The 16875-nt window shown below is 44.4% G+C and overlaps 1 protein-coding gene across 1 annotated transcript in view; it reads left to right on the plus strand.

The window, feature by feature from the left end:
• Positions 1 to 4520: 4520 nt before the first annotated feature.
• TAOK3 (TAO kinase 3) overlaps positions 4521 to 16875 on the plus strand; it is a 44289-nt gene continuing 31934 nt past the window's right edge. Inside the window, exons 1-9 of the mRNA XM_066562393.1 lie at positions 4521 to 4610; positions 5763 to 5973; positions 8534 to 8605; positions 9446 to 9547; positions 9814 to 9859; positions 10452 to 10548; positions 12538 to 12651; positions 14245 to 14336; positions 16205 to 16298. Coding sequence (XP_066418490.1) covers positions 5854 to 5973; positions 8534 to 8605; positions 9446 to 9547; positions 9814 to 9859; positions 10452 to 10548; positions 12538 to 12651; positions 14245 to 14336; positions 16205 to 16298 — 737 coding nt within the window. The 5' untranslated portion in view covers positions 4521 to 4610; positions 5763 to 5853. The remainder of the gene's footprint in view (positions 4611 to 5762; positions 5974 to 8533; positions 8606 to 9445; positions 9548 to 9813; positions 9860 to 10451; positions 10549 to 12537; positions 12652 to 14244; positions 14337 to 16204; positions 16299 to 16875) is intronic.

Consider the following 16875-nt stretch of genomic DNA (forward strand, 5'->3'; position numbering starts at 1 on the left):
AATATTATGAAATGTTGTTGCTGGGAGCAGGAAGCCTTTTTTCTTCCCTTTATTTTTAATTAGGCAAGGTTTATTTCATGACTGAAAGTGTTTAATCTTGTTAAATAAACCTGAGAAACTCTAACAATGCTCTCTAGATTTTATGGTAAAATACAGGTTCTAATCCAAGACATGTTAATTACCCTTAAACTTAACAAGGGCATACATATTTCATTAAATTGTTTTAAATTAAACTATTGAGAAGCTACACCCAGTCCCTCTTGCTTTTTCATTACATGTCTGTTGTGAGAATGATGCTGTTTGACTTTTAAACTGAAGCCCAGGCTGTACCCCATGATCTGGGGTAGCTGTGATTATACATATTTAGCAAAGCAGTGGAATTTCAGAGCACAACTGGGACTATTCCTTTGGGGAGGGCTGGCCTGTGGCTTGATTTCATACTTGTTGAAACATTCCTGATGACTAAAACTGATTGTTTCTTGAATTTAAGCCCACTGATTTTATTTTTTTAAAATTATTTTAAAATAAGGTTGTCTTATTTTAATTTTTAATGAGTTTATTGTCTTTTGCTGTAGAAATGGTGGTCATAGGGGAAGTATAAACTGAATATTTCCTTTGAAACTACTGCTCCTCATCAGGAAATAAAGCTGTTTTTGTGAAGGCATTTATCTACAACAAGCCCTGCAAGTTATTAGCTGGATTTCATCCCCCAGGGGCAGCGTGCAGCAGTGGCCTGGGTCAGAACAGTTGTGATTCAGGGTTTTATTAGCATGAGTAATGTGTGAACTCCTCATGACCTGATGCACACACGAGCTCTGCGCTGCCCTGACCCCCAAGCACAGCCCTGGGATGGAATTCCAGGTGCACTGCAGAGCCAACTCTCCAAAGGGAAATTGCTGCACTCGTGGAGGTGCTGAACAGCTGTGGCTGCCCCCAGATGTTCGTAGGAATGGGGCTGCCATTGACCTGGCTGTTCTGGGGAGTTTTTCCTTGGAAAAGCCATCAGTAGAGGTGGTGTTGGAGGAGCTGCTGCTGTGGTTGTGGTCAGTCTGTCCAGCCTTCCTGGCAGACTGTGTCCCCATGTCCTGAGCCTGCTCCTCCTGCTCTGTGCCCTCAGGGATCTTCCCTGGTACCTGCAGAGCCCCAAATGTTCAGCAGTATTTGTCCTTCCTGCTGAAGGTCACTGGGTACCTTCTGTTCCACTTCCATCCCAAGTGAATCATTTTGCTTTACAGAAATCTGAGGGAAGGACGTGAGAGGACTTGCTGCTTCTAGACCAGAGTGAAATCTTTCCTCAGTGTCTTGGAATTGGTGATTAATTTAAGCAAGTAAAGGCTGTAGTGGAGGTGCTTTTTGTATGTCTTGAAGTTTCTGTGCTAGGTGTGTGAATCTGCCTGGTTTAAGCATTAAAATGAGTGAAATGCCTGGAAAAAACACAAATGTTGTGTTCACTTACATCAAGTTAGCTGGGCAAGTAATTCTTAACAATCAAAGAAATGACACTGAACAGCTTAAAACGTGGAGGTTCCAGAGTGTTCTCCAAAAAGCTTCTCTGAAATAATGGGCTGTTCATCCAAGCTTGTGGTCTTCATGTGAGGGAATCAGCCAGGATGAAGGGTTTGTGTTTGGCCTGGCCAGCCAGCCATATGTACCAATTAAAGGGAAGGGGAAGAGCTCCAGCTTCTGAAAAACAACACAAAACCTGCCCAAATCAAACCAACAAAAAAACCATGTCAGTTTGTGAGTGGGGTCTGCAGGGGAACTTGAGCACCTTCCTTACTTCAAGCTCAAAAGGTTTCTTACTCAATTATCAGCTGAATTTATCTCAGAATTTCCTTCTTTACGTTGTGTTCCAGGTTTTGGAGAGACTGAAGTGATGAAATGGGGCTCTGTGCTTGCTATTCTTGGGAAAATAATTCTGGTGTGAATTTATTCCCCTCAAAATAGGCATCTAAAAATGGGTGCATGAGCCATGTCATGTTGCTCCTCCTCTGAGTGGAATCTGCTGCTGGTCCACCCTATTTCCTGTAGTTTGTTTTTCTGCATGGAGTGGAAAACTTTGTCCTTGTTTTGGGAAGTACCCTGGTGTAGTTAGGAACTAAAATTAATTTTGTGAGTTTCTGGGCACATCTGAAACAGCCCTATGGTGCTGTGAGATGCAATTCAAACTGATTTTTCACAAGCCACACACTCTGAGTTCTCAAGTTTATCTCATTGACTGACATAATTTTAGATCCATGGATTATTTGGAAATGTCAGTTTAGCTCCTCTTGAAGATGCTTCCAGTTGTGTTTTGTTCTTATATTCAGGTCAAAGTGGTTTTTTGTTGGTGTTAATACAGCACCTGGAAGTTTTAAGTGGTAGGAGAGAACCTTTGTGTAGCAAAAGTAGTTAATTAATGGTTTTTTAAATGGGAGGGTTGCTTAGCATTGAGGGAACTTTGCTGTCTGAACAGAATCCTGATCTCCCAAACCCCCAAAATCTAGAGTCACTTGTCACTCCCCTAAGTCACAGCCAGTGTGATTAATGATCTTTCCTTTTGAGGTCTTCAGGACATGCAGAGTCTCAAATGCTGCTTTACAAGGATGAAAAGCAGAAATCAGGCTTCTAATAGAAATTGTTTCTTGGTGTATTAATTCAGCACTTGTAAATGAAAATGACCTGGTAATGAAAAGGACCTGTTCAAATTTGCCATACCTTGACCTTGAGTGTTTTTTTTTCTCAACTCTTAGACTGCTCTGCCTTGATTTAAACCATTTCTATTTCAGCCTCCATATCTAGAGGAGAGTTGTGTTGTTAAGATTTGTGACCTTGCCAGCCAAATGAAGAGCTGTGATGTGTATCTGTGGTGTTTTACACTGGCCAGGACCCAAACTGTGGCTCTGGTGCTGTGGTGGTGTCTGCAGAGGGCTCTCAGGCTTTGTGGGATGCTGTGGATCACTCTGTGATCGTGTTCAATCAGCACAACTCAGGTTGCTCTTGATTCGCTTTCCATCCTAAGTTTTTTGATTTTCATTACTGGGCAATAATAGCCCTGCTGAGCAGATTTACCAGGAAGATTTACTTGCCTCACTACTCGTGTCTGCCCTAATTGGAAAATGACATTATTACTTAGGGCTTAACTCTAAGTGTTGACCTTTAGCCTCCCATTTTAAATACCTTGAATACTGGAGCTGCACAGCCTTTCTTAATGGCAGAGAGGTTCATTTGACTGGAGATGGATAAACTGTTTTCTCCATCAGTTTGTTTTTATTTTTTTAAAGACAGATGGATTTTTCTGTTGGCTGAAGAATGCCAGACCTGAAATACTGCATTCTTTGCCCTGTCTGCAGGGCTGTAGTAAATATAGCACCTTTGGGTGAGGCCAATCAGCTGAAAATGAATAAGCATTTCATTCATCTGGCTTTTGTTTATATTTGAGATTTTTTTTTTAAAGCAAAACAGTGCAGAACCTTTTTTTGGTGTTCTTCAAATAGCCTTTTAACAGCTTGATACTATTGGCCTGTGGTGAGATAAAGTAACAAAAATAACATTTTTGGTAATGTTAGCTATTAACAGAAAGATTTCTGCTCATTTATTTTTTCCCTAATAAAGGAGAGCATGAGTTAGTGTGTCATTAAATCAGGTGCCTATTAATTCAGATTTTGGCAATGTAACTATTGCACTATGCTTAACTTGGAAGCATTTCTGCTGTGCATGTAGCTACAGGATAACATTTTCCATGAGCTCAGGCCATTCCCAGCTCTCCCTGTGTCCCAGTCCCCTGAGGGGACAGCAGTGGCTCTTTGGGGGTGTCCCCACACCCATGGGAGCGGGTGGCTGCAGCGGGGACGTCCCTCACCGTGACCTGATTGCAGCTGGTGTGGCTCACTGGCTGCTGCTCCTTTTCCATCTTTTCATTGCTCATCCTCTCCCTGCTGGAATTCAGCAGTGTTTGATTTCCTGATTTCCAGGGCTTTCCCTGGAACCTTCTGTGTCATCAGGCAGAACTCAGAGAGTCAAGTAATGGACACAGCCTTGTCAGCTTGTGACAGAATCATGGCATGGTTTGGGTTGGAAGGGACCTTAAAGCCCATCCAGTGCCACCCCCTGCCGTGGCCAGGGACACCTTCTTCTGTCCCAGGGTGCTCCAAGCCCTGTCCAGCCTGGCCTTGGACACTTCCAGGGACAGGGAATTTTTCTGAGTTTTGTCCTTTTTATAGATTATCTCAAAAGCAGGGTCTGAGAGGGAACTTCCTGTGCCCTGGCAACCTTAAGAGTCTTTATAAAAACCAAAGAACTTGGCATTTAACCTCTTTGCCTGGTTTTCTGTCCTCCAGTGCTGTATAGTCCAAGGGCTTTGGAGCACAGGAAGTGCTTATCCTCACCTAAACACACCCCATTAGCATTCTCAGCCAGTTCTCCTTGTGCTTCCCCTGTGGTCACTGGCCTCCACTGGATGCGGTGGTTTTGTGTGTTAGAATAAGGTGTAAAACTTCAGAATGATGTTTCTAAATCCAGTTCCTTGTTTCTCTTTGCAGAGTAGGAGATTCTGGAGGGCTGGGAGCACGGGACAATGCTGCTGGGAGGAATGTGAGCCACGGAGCATGGTTGGTGCCACAGCTATCCAGGTGGGCTCCTCTCACTGCCCCTCTCCTCCTTGCTCCATCACTGACCCTCAGCCAGGCTGAAATTCTGCTTTCATCCAGATGGCACTTGAACTCCAAAACCTTCTAAAGCCTTTTCTATGTGTGTTTTAATTTGAAATTCATCTGATTTCAGCTGGTATCCCATTAAATGTTGCCCTGGTTTGTATCATGGTATAGCTGAAGGTCCTGGTGTGTGTTTGCAGGAGTTTGTTGAGCACAGACAAAATGTGGCCTCAGTAAAGGAGGTGCTGAACCACAGGTGTGAAATTACCTCCAGACTGATGGAAGCTGCTCCAAGTGACTCAGCTGCAGCTCCTCTGCTGCATTTTCTGTCAAAAGCAGATGAGTAAAGGCCCCCATCAGTGCTTTTCATATGAGTATTTAATGAGTCAATGCAGATTTTTCAAGATGTTTTCTTAAGAAATTGAAAACTTCCTTATATTAGGATGTTTCTTCCTTTTTTTTTTTCCCTCCCACACAAATAAAATTTTGGGGATGAATACTGAAAGTCTTCATTTAGATGCAGCTCAGTTCTGTGCTAAGGAAGAATTTAGGGAGGCAAAGATGTGCCCTGTGGATGGAGTTTAGGATTCTTCAAAAGCAATTCCATGTGCTGGGAGCAATCACAATCCAGCAGGGCTGGCTGTCATGCAGCTCTGAGTAAATAAATGAGAAATAACAATTACATGGCTGCAAAGTGTTGCTGTGGAATAGCAGCTGACTTTTCCACCAGCACCAGCTGGCAACTGGGAGTAGAGAAACAAAGCAAACAGCCCAGGAAAGTAGGAGGAACAACAGAGAGAGTCTAAAAACTGACACACTGGGAGCCTGGCGTGAAGGATAACAAACTCCTGTCACAGGATGTTTTGCATAGCAACAGGACTCTTGAATTCAAGTGGACTTCAGTGTCACTGCAGCACTTGCTTCCTGTGTGAGATAAAGAGCTGTTGTATCCTGAATGCATTTTAATCTCTCTATCTTAATAGGACTAATAATTAAAAAGAATTAGCTGGGAGGAGGAAGCAATGGTGAGGGCTATTGCTGCTGGAAGTGTTTCCTCTGGTGCTGCTGTCAGAGAAGTGTGAACACAACCACGTGCAGAGGAAGCAGATTCAAGATGAACTTTCCCAGCAGGTGCTGAGAGCTGTCTGCAAAGGGCTTTGTCGATGAGGGAAGGAATTGGCTGGGACTGGAGAGCACAGAGCAGTTCCTGACACGCTTCACCATGCGCAAAGGGGTGCCAAAGGACCCAGAGATTGCTGACCTCTTCTACAAAGATGATCCTGAGGAAATCTTCGTGGGTTTGCATGAAATTGGACATGGAAGCTTTGGAGCAGTTTACTTTGTAAGTAGAGTCGGTTCTTTTTTTGGAGAACAGAATAATTTCAAGTGATGTTTTGGAGACTTTTGAGCATTTGTAGAAGGAGATGTTCCTTGAGTTTTTAGTGCTGTGTGTGCATTGCTTTTGTGATAACACATCTCAAAAAGAAGTGTTTCTAAACCATTCCTGAGCTCTTGAATGTTCCAGATGTATTTATATTGTACTTACAGGGATCCCTGTGGCAGGGAAGAATGGTGAATCTGACTCCATGTTCTCAGAAAGCTAATTTATTACTTTTGATACTATATTATATTAAAGAATACTATACTATGCTAAAGAATACAGAAAGGACACTTAGAGAAGGCTAAAAAGATAATAATGAAAACTCCTGACTCTTTCCAGAGTCCTGACACAGCCTGGCCCTGATTGGCCAAAGAGTGAAAACAACTCACAGCAGAATCCAATGGAGCAATCACCTGTGGGTGAACTATCTCCAAACACATTCCACATGAGCACAACACAGGAGAAACAAATGAGATAAAAACTGTTTTCCTTTTCTCTGGGGTTTCTCAGCTTCCCAGGAGAAAAATCCTGGGCAAAGGGATTTTTTCAGAGAATGTGAATACCACATATTTATAGCAGCAGTTCACTATAGTCTTAATAGCGCACCCAACTATCCAGGTCAAGTATATGGTGTTTTTATGCTAAAAGTTGAATTTAAACAGCTGAAAATTAATTTGCCAAACTGGAATTTCAAGATACTTGGAAATCTCTACAATTTCCTTTATGGCAAAAGCTAAGAGAGAGTCCTCAGAGGAGTGGGAATTCAAACAGGAAGGATGTATGGCATTCATTGATACAGGCAAGAGAATTTAATCTGGAAATGAGAAAAATGGTGCTTTTACAGTTGGTATCAAACAAAGCCAAATCCAAAATGCTGGAATTGAAAATAATTATAATCCAGTTGGCATTAGTGAGACTGAAGTAGAATCAATATTGAAAAAAATCAGTTAAAGCCAAATTAAAGCTGTTGGAACCATGGTCAGCCACTCAGGAGGATCAGGTTCACTGGAGCTGGGTTTCTGAGTATCAGACAGTAAAGTATTAAGATAAGATCCCTGACACATCCAGCTATTGTTATAAGCTAATATAAGCTATTTTAAGCATTCCAATTCACTGTTTGGAGTTGTGTGAAGTGATGGAGGTGTTGGTGGAACTGGTTTAAGGAGAGGAGCCTTAAATTTTATGTCATATAAGTATTTCATGTGTATTTAGAGGGATAACAATAGAATTTCTCAAGGTATCATCCCAAACAGGCCTCAGCACATGGCTGTTCCCCAGGTGTGCTCACACAGCCCTGGAATTGTCTCAGCCAGGAGCATCCCAAGCTCTTGGAGCAGCCAGAACTTCCCCCAGCTCTGGGAAGGTGGCAGTGTGTCCTGCAGTGACAAATCAGCTGGAAGGACAGACACCATGGGCAGCTGGAGCTGCTTGGAATGGATGAGACAGGCAGAGAGAAAGCATAAATACATCTGAGTAAAACACTCTTGATATCCTCTCTGCTGAATCAGGGTGGCAAGTGCTGGGGAAGGGCTTGGCCTTATCCCAGAGTTATTCATTTTCAGCTTTCTCTGCCTCATTTGAGCTGTGAGGGGCCTGTGTCACCTCCCTTCAGTAATTCCTGTGCCCCACTGCTTCACTCAACACAGTTTTTCTTTGAAGTCCCCACATGCCTCAAAAAATGTCATTAGTTAATACATTACTTGAAAGGAGGATTTACCACATTTAGCTCCTATTATAGTTTAAGCTTTTAACTGTCACTAATTTTTTTTTTTTTTTGTCTCAAAAATGGTTGGAGGTACAGAGATTTCAGCAGCTGTTTTAAGACCAAAAGCTTGATGTTTTTTGCCCTTAACAAGCAGAAATGAGGGCAGTGCCAGTCCAGGCAAGGAGAGATCTTTCCAAACCTGAGTTTTTAGCCTCTAATTACCATCCCTGCATCATCCAAGCAGAAAAGTAGAATTTTGATGGCTGCATAATCTTCATTGCAAAACTAAGGTCTAGTGCAGTGAACGGAAAGCTTTTAAATTTAGATAAATTCCGGGTTGAATCATCTTCTTGAAGCTGGAAATTGAAATAACTGTTTAAGAATGTCGGTGTTGTATGGAGTTTTTGGATGAAATCATGGAGATTTTGATACACCTCTTTATTTGTTTCTTTGGCAGACATTTTGCCAGAGGTTCACCTAAAACTGCTTCTACTGTAATTCCAGTAAAACTGTGTTTTGAGGGTTCTCAGTAGGTGCAATATTGGGCCTTTTACTTATCAATAGAGAAGTAGCACAAATTCTGAGGAAGGAACAGTGGATATGGCCAGATAAAATCAGGGGAAAGTCTCCTAACAGTTGTGTGGTAAATCATATCCTGAGGAAGATGTCTCTGATATGCAGGAGCTTGCAAGGATATAGGAGAAAAAAAACCTTCATTTGCCACAGGCACAGCTCCCTCCGTGGAGAGGAGGGAAAAATGAAAATTTTTTCAATCTATTTCTTGCTTTTTTCAATGTTTCTCTTTCCCTACTCCAGGCTACGAATTCCCACACTAATGAGGTGGTGGCAGTCAAGAAGATGTCCTACAGTGGAAAGCAAACAAATGAGGTGAGGGGAATAAAGGCAGCTGTGCATTCAGGAGCTGTGGCAATGTGGAAATGGGAGCAGTGGAATGAGCTGCAGCTCTGGTTTGACCCCAACAGGGACAGCTTTTAATGCTCCTTTCCATGGGAATCGTGGAGGTTTGCAGAGAGAAAATGAGTTTATGCACATTTTGACAAATAGTTCAGTGGAAGGAAGCGAGTGGGGATTCAGAATGCATGGATGGGGCTTGTTTCAGAAATAATTCTATGAAGAGCACACTGGCCACTGGAGCACATCTCTCTGAAATTCTTGAGGATCTGTCAAATTGCAAAGAGCTGCTAATCTCAGTCTCATTTCAGTTGTTGTGTGTTTATGGTTCCTCTTATTTTTGTGTGGAACTTGGAGCCACTGATCCTTTGGACTGGTGTGTGGATGTGCAGGGTGTGTTTGTTTGTTAAGAGCAAACAGGGGTGGTTTAAACTCATTTTTCCTTGCTTTTTCTCCCAAATGTCAGAGAAGGTGAGCAGCTCACTGCTACTCTCTGTAATTTCTTACTAACTTTGAGGCCACTGAACACCTCAATTTGCAAAGCAGCAGCATTTAAGTGAAATGTATTGCAGTTAAAATGAGGAAGAAAATTATTTTGGCAGTCCTCAAGCTGTTAAATATATCTTGGGGGGGTATCCCAGTGCAGGAGGGGCCCAGAAAACTGATTTACAACTGTGCTTTTGCAACACTGACTTTCCATCTTCATATTGTAAAATCATTTTATGGTCATTCTTCAGACTGTGTGGGGTGCATGAAAGGATGTAGAGGACTAAGAAGAGAAATGTATTTATACTTTTTGCTTTGTTCTTTCATTAGAAATGGCAGGATATCATCAAAGAAGTCAAGTTTCTGCAGCAGCTGAAGCACCCCAACACCATAGAGTACAAGGGCTGTTACCTGAAGGAGCACACAGCATGGGTGAGTGAGGGGCACGTGGAGCAGATGGACCTGCAGCACTCAAACCCTCAGCACAGGCTCTGAAAATAGCTTTGAACAGTACTAAAAGTCAAATTTTGCATCTTCTGATGGAAAGCTAACAAAACCTACTACTTTTTTTTTTTTTTGCCTTAAATCAGGGTGTTAAAGCCACCATGTGATTTAAATTTGGAATGTAAAGATGTTTCTTAATTTCAAAATGCTTCCAGAGATACTTGAAGGCATGATGATCTCTTTTTTTTTTGCAGTTGGTTATGGAGTACTGTTTAGGATCAGCTTCTGATTTGTTAGAAGGTAAGTTTGATATATTTTGGATTTTCTTTTTGCCAGTGCTCCCCACCTGAGTTTGATGGGAGTGGAGTGAGTTTTGCAGATGCTCCATTCTCTAGGAACAATTTTAGGCTGTCCCAGTGCTACAGATACTTGGCATGCACTTTTTAATTCTGTCAAATGAAGGTATAAAAGTGTACAGGTATGTTCCTGTAATCTGTGCCTCTTTAGGCTGCCTGTTTTTGGAATATCCATAATAAAATCCTGCAGAGATCACCTTTGTCCTTGCCTTGCAGTGTTCAGGAATAATTACAGATGGGTTTTAGAGCAGGAGGTTGATGCGACCTCAACACTGGAACAGCACCTGCAAAGAAAGAGGGGAGTCTAAGTCAAAATAGGGAATCAAAGCCAAAGTTTATAAAAATTAGTGTTCCTAGGGGGCCAAGATCACAGGATCACAGTTTGTGTTCTTCCCTCACAGGGAAGAAGTCCTCCCTAATTTCTCTTTGTAGCAGATTGGTGGGATTCCTTTCTTTAAAACACACTTTCTCAGGAAAATATCCCATTTATTTTCTTCTGTTTTGTTTTAGTTTCTTGATTTTTTTTCCCCCTGTAGTTCACAAGAAGCCACTCCAGGAAGTGGAGATTGCTGCCATCACCCACGGTGCCTTGCAGGGGCTGGCCTACCTGCACTCCCACTGTAGGATCCACAGGTGAGGCTGGAGCTGCTGCCCTTCCATCTGCTGCTCCCTGGAGTCTCAAAGCTGCTTGGAAACTTATTCTACCAACCCTGGAAAAAGTTATTCTACCAACATTTTCTCTGCCTTGGTGGCAATTGTTCTGTGCAGACCCTGGTAACAAAGGCTACCCAGGAATGTTGCACTGAACACTAATAGGAGAATATCACCCTAAATGTGCCAAATAAATTGGAATTCACTGAGCTAGACTATTTCTAAGACTAGATAATTTTTAATATTTACATGTGAATAAGTAAAACTGTATTGGCTTTGCACAGCCTGGTTTTTGGTAGCAGGGAGGTCACAGAGATGTGATGGAATCACAGTTAGGTAATTGAAGTGTAAGTCGAGGATAAAACTACCTGAGGAGAATTCCAAGCACTTTTCCATGGAAGGTGGCAGAGCCCTGGAACAGCTGCCCAGGGAGGGTGTGGATTTTCCCTGTCTGGGGACATTCCAAACCCACCTGGCCACGTTCCTGTGTCACTGCTCAAGGGGAGTTCCACTGGGTGATCTCCAGCTAAGCCCAGCTATGCTGTGCTTCTGTGACCTGGATTTCATCCAAAGGGTACAGAGGCTATTCCAGCTTTTCCCTGCTGAGCTGGGGAGCTCAATCTGCTCACCCAGAAATGAGCAGCAGCGACACATCCCTGCTTCTGTGGCTGCTGCGACAGAAGGGGACAGGCGGGAGGGCGAGCCCTGCCTGGGCGGGGAGCAGCGCCGTGCTGCTGCCACAGCCCCACCGAGAGCTTCCTCTGCCTGTGGGAACGGCGAGGCCGAGGGAGAACGGGGAGAATTTTGGGGTCGGGGACGCGATTTTGGGGTCGGGGACCCGATTTTGGGCTTGGGTCCCGCGGGTCCGGCCCCGCACGGGGACCTGGCGCGGGGGCGCCACCTGGTGGCGAGGGAGCGGCGCTGCAGCCCCCGCGCGGCTGATCGCGCGTGGCGCCGGGGCTGGGAAAAGAGGGAATTCTTGGGGTTTTATTATTTAATGGCAGGCATTTTTTATTATTTAATGGCAGTTAAAATGATTGTTAAATTATTCTTAAATTATTAAATTAACATTATTATTAAAGTATCAAATTATTATAACATTATTGTTAAATTATTTAACTATTTCTATAATAATTAAATAATTATTTAATTCAAAGCTGGCAGATATGTTGTTGATACCTGATGTGGCTGTTGAGCCATGGTACAGAATCACAGCATGGTTTGGTTTGGAAGGGACTTTAAAGTTCTTCCAGTGCCACCCCATCCATGGCAGGGACACCTTCCACTGTCCCTGGTGGCTCCAAGCCCTGTCCAGAACACTTCCAGGGATCCAGGAGCAGCCACAGCTTCTCTGGGCACCCTGTGCCAGGGTCTTATCACCCTTATAGGGAAGGATTCCTTCATAATTGCCCATCTAACCCTGCTCTCTGTCAATAGGAAGCTATTCCTTGTGTCCTGTCCCTCCATCCCTTGTAAACAGGGAATAAATCCCTCTCCATCTTTCTTGTAGGCTCCCTTCAGGTGCTGAAAGGCCACAATTAGGTCACCCTGAAGCCTTCTTTTTTCCAGGCTGAACAATTCCAGTTCTTTCAGCCTTTCCTTGTGGGAGAGGTGCTCCATCCCTTTGGCTGTTTTCCAGGGAAGGTGACAGTGAAGGGGACAACCTGTGCTCTCTCTCTTGTACTTTTGAGGTGTTCATTCTTTCACACACAAAACTTCAGCACTTGTCCTGCAGCAGAAGTGTTGGGATGTAGCACCTGTGGGTGAAATATTCCATATATTACTTTTGAAGCAGTGCTGCCCAGGGAATGGGGGAACAGAGGCTACTCTGGGCTTGCTGCTGAAACACTCTCAGTGAATTCCTCTCTGTGTCCTGTCCCAGCATTACAAATTGCAGACAAAGGCATCTCACCAAAGTTTGCATCATGCTGAATTACTTCTTTTTCCTCTTTTTTTTTCTCTCTCTTAAAGGGATATTAAAGCTGGAAATATTCTTCTAACAGAACCAGGTCAAGTGAAACTTGCTGATTTTGGGTCTGCATCTATAGTGTCTCCTGCCAACTCTTTTGTGGGAACGCCTTACTGGTGAGTGAAGCCTGCAGTGCTTTAGTCCTTTATAGAACTGCTCCCTTCCCTTTCCAGAGCTTCACAATTCAATAACAATTCCTGGGTAAAATCTTCATTGGCCAAGCACTTTACCTGACATCCCTCTGTCCAGATCTTCAGGAAGTCTGTCCTTGCTCAGGGTCCATAAGGAGAGGTTTGGGCTGTGCAGTGCTTGGAAATGGCTCCACTCTTGCAGTGCCATTGGCTTAAAAATACCTCACACTTGCCCCAGGTGATGGCACTGAGGCATTCATGGAGAAAGGGGATTAAAAATACCTCACACTTGCCCCAGGTGATGGCACTGAGGCATTCATGGAGAGAGGGGATCCTGTTAGTCTGACTGGAAGTCACACAGCTACTTCAGTCCCGTTCTGAAGGAATTGCTGAAGGGTCACCCGAGTTCCTTGGCATTCCCAGCACTGAGGACCAGCACAGCTCCATGCTCCATTGATTTTGTGGCAGAGGCCCCAGGCAGTGCTGGGAGGTCACCATGGCCCAGCCTTGGAATGAGGCCGTTTGGCAGGAAGCCTTTTTTTGGAAGAACACAATTTAAGAGGCTGAATTTTTGCAGGCTGGGCCTGCTGCTTCTCTGTCCCCATTTCATCCCTTTATCCTGGAACACCACTGCTGCCAGTTTCCCTGTTCCATTCATGGCTGTACCCACAGGCTGCATTTGTCTGCTGGAAATGCTCCTGGTGTGCCAAGGGGCAGCCTGGGGGAGGGTGCAGGGGGTGCCTCTAAAGCTCTCCCAGCCCTTGCTGTCAACCTGTAGCTATAATGCCTTTGGAAATAGGGGGGTCTCCCATGTGCCAGTGTACTCTGCTAACAGGAAGATGATTGACCCTTTTTTCCTCCTCCCTTTTCCCCTTTTTTCCTCCTCCCTTTTTTCCTCCCCCCCTTTCTTTTCTCCCCCCTTTCCTCTTTTGCTTTTTTCCCCATTCATCTTTTCTTCTCCTCTTTCCCCCTTTTTTCCTCCCCCCCCTTTCCTGTTGTTTTTTCCCCTCTTTCCCCTTTCACTTCCCCCCTTCCTTTTTTTCTTCCCCTTTTTCCCCCTTCTTTCCTCTCCCTCTTTCCTCTTTCGCTTTTCTCCCCCTTTCCCCCTTCTTTTTTCTCCCCCTTTCCCCCTTCTTTTTTCTCCCCCTTTCCCCCTTCTTTTTTTCTCCCCCTTTCCCCTTCTTTTTTTCTCCCCCTTTCCCCTTCTTTTTTTCTCCCCCTTTCCCCTTCTTTTTTTCTCCCCCTTTCCCCTTCTTTTTTCTCCCCCTTTCCCCTTCTTTTTTCTCCCCTTTCCCCCTTTTTTTCCCCCCCTTTCCTGTTCTTTTCTCCCCTCTTTCCTCTTTCACTTTTCCCCCCCATTCCTCTTTTTTCTTTCCCCCTTTCCTCTTTTGCTTCTCCCCCTTCCTCTAACAAGTTTCTGCTGTGGTCAGTGCCTGTTCCATTCCAGCACACTCTTCCTCATCTCCCTGCTGTCTCTCCTGGCCTGTGCCTCTGCTCAAGGGGCTGGAGCCACCTCAGGTGATGTCCCTGGAGTGTCCCTGTGTGTCCCTGACTCAGCCTTTGCTCTGTGCTTGGCAGGATGGCACCAGAGGTGATCCTGGCGATGGACGAGGGGCAGTACGATGGCAAGGTGGATGTTTGGTCTCTGGGGATCACATGCATCGAGTTAGGTGAGTGAACACACAGCTGAGATGGGTAATTAACTCTGCAGTGTGTTAGGAACTCCTGCAAAAAGGGAAAATCCTTATTCCTCATCAGTTCTCCCCTTTAAAATGACTTGGAGCACCCTGACGGTTGAGTTCAATCTTTTTCTGCTGGCAAATCACTGATGCACTGTGCTTTCATGTTAGTCTGGTGTGCTCAGTTATTCCCTGGAGAGCCAGAGCATTTTGCTCACTCTCTTGAGTGAGAGGAAGCCATGGTTTGTCATCTGTGTTTTCCAAGCTGCACTCTGAGAAACTTGTCCCAGCTGTTGTGCCAAGGGAACTGGTGTCCTAAGGATTGTGTGTCAGAAGGGACCTGCATTTAATTTGCAATTCTTCTTACTTCCCTGCTCTCTGAAACAAAAGTCTTCAGCCTCAGCTGAAAAGTTTGTGCCATGAATCATCGTGGACAGTTTCTTTATGGGAAGAGAAGAAAAGGGTTTGCACTTCAGAGGGCAAATGATGCACATCCACAGAGCCTGGAGCAGAGGTGGATGTGATGGCAGGTACACAGAGCAGGCTCTAAGTGTGTGTTTCAAGTTTGAATATTGACACTGCATGTGCTGAGTAGATTATTTTCAAAAATCAGTCTTGATATGGATTCTATTTAACAGCAGTACACCAATAACTTATTTTGTGGGTGAGTTCACTGACAATGTCATTGGTGAATGTTTAATCAGCAGAAATGTGTGAGATAACAAAGAGGGGGATGTGCAGAAGTGCTGTCTCCAGAATTGAGATGGCGTAGATAACCAGTAACTAACATGGCTGTATTTCATGTGCCAGCATGCTGACACAGTCTGTATTTTGACATAAAGAATGCCAGAATTACAAGTTTTAGGCTTCTATTGTTGTGCATGACCAATGATTTTTGTTTGTGTGGAGTTCAGGTGTTTCACAGCCTCCCAAGGAGTAAATCACAGCAGCAGGAGAGACTCTGCAACCCTCTGTAGACACAGTCTTGGTACCAGCATTTCTGTGGAGCTTTGGACTCAGGAACCCTAAAGATGATGGATTTGCTTTCCTTAAAAATACCCTTTTGAGAAGCATGAAACTTTTTTAAACTTCAAACTTTGAATGGTTCCCTGTGTGTACACGAGCTCAGGCAGCAGAGGGGGGAGATCTAAGCAGCACTTGGCTTTCTTTGAATGCTGATGTCTTAATTCCTGGTGTAGCTGAAGTGAGTAGTGATTAAGGAAAAGCAGATGTGGCAAAGGCTCTGGCCTGAAAGAACTGAGAAATCCTGGCACCACTGACCCTGGGGAGAACCAGCCTCCCCCAGAACTGAGAGTTCTGCCCTCCTGAGAGGCCAGGGGCTGCTGGCCAGGGGCCCTCTGGGGGCAAGGACTGGGAAGGATTTCAGTGAGAGGGAGTTCATGGCATGTCTGGCAGGTGAATTGGGTAACCTGCCCCCCTTGCAGTGACACTTTTTCCTGTAATCCACATGTTCCAGCAGTGCATCCAACATCTGTGGGGACTGACACAGCATGTCCTGGCCCTGAACTGTGCCTGAGATTAGTTTTACTCAGTTTCAGCTGGTTTTGCCACAGCAGATCAGGTGTGAGATGTTGCAGTTAAAGTAAAATTTACTGCAAACTCTTCCTTATAATTTGTATCCTGCTCTCTTTGGATTTTGTCATCTCTTTCCAAGTGAACAGCAGCTTTCCTTGAGTGGGTGTCCTGGTCTAACTTGGAATATTAAAATAATTGGCCTAAGTGTGATGAGAACAGCACTGGGTATTGATTTAGCAGCGATACACTGCTCATACTTCCACACATTTCTCCTTTCTTTCCAGACAGCTTTATCACGCCTTTCTGTTCTTTTCTCTTTCCAGCTGAAAGGAAGCCTCCACTTTTCAACATGAATGCAATGAGTGCCTTATATCACATAGCCCAGAACGATTCCCCTAGGTTACAATCAAATGAATGGTAAGAGAACCATTAACAGCTGATTTTTGTTGTTTATTTCCCTGAAAATGCCCTGTGACACTGCACAGTTCAGGCCTGACAATGAACATGTTTGCTGCAGTGCACTGATTTGTGTATGCTTGCTCAATTCTGACCTTCTGTCACTCTGGCTCTTCTACAATCTGAAAGTGTGGAGGTGTTAATCCTGAGGTGTAGCTGCTGTAGGAATTAAAATACTCTCAGATGTGTTAAACCAGCCATGGCTGAGCATCAGCAAAGTTTCCAGCTCCCAAAGATCTCTTGGCAGAAGAGTTGTTAGCATTGCTGTGCAGCTGAAATGTGGAGAAAGGGAGGAAAATGTGGAGGTAATTGGATATTTTTGTCAGTGGAGGACTCCAGAAGCCCTGAGAGCTCTATGGCCAGTGAATGCTCCCTGTGCTCCAGGCTTGTTCCAGAATCTGAGCTTGGATACAAGAACACTTGGTTAGTCTGTGGGAGCAAAGCTTGCCCTGTTTCCTGTACCCAGGATTGGGAATGTTGCTGTTGGATGATGCTTGGCAGAATCTGCACAAGGCTTGAAATAAAAGCTCCTGCTGAG

Source organism: Molothrus aeneus, chromosome 18 (genome assembly GCF_037042795.1).
Source record: "Molothrus aeneus isolate 106 chromosome 18, BPBGC_Maene_1.0, whole genome shotgun sequence".
NCBI classification, from domain to species: Eukaryota; Metazoa; Chordata; class Aves; order Passeriformes; family Icteridae; genus Molothrus; species Molothrus aeneus.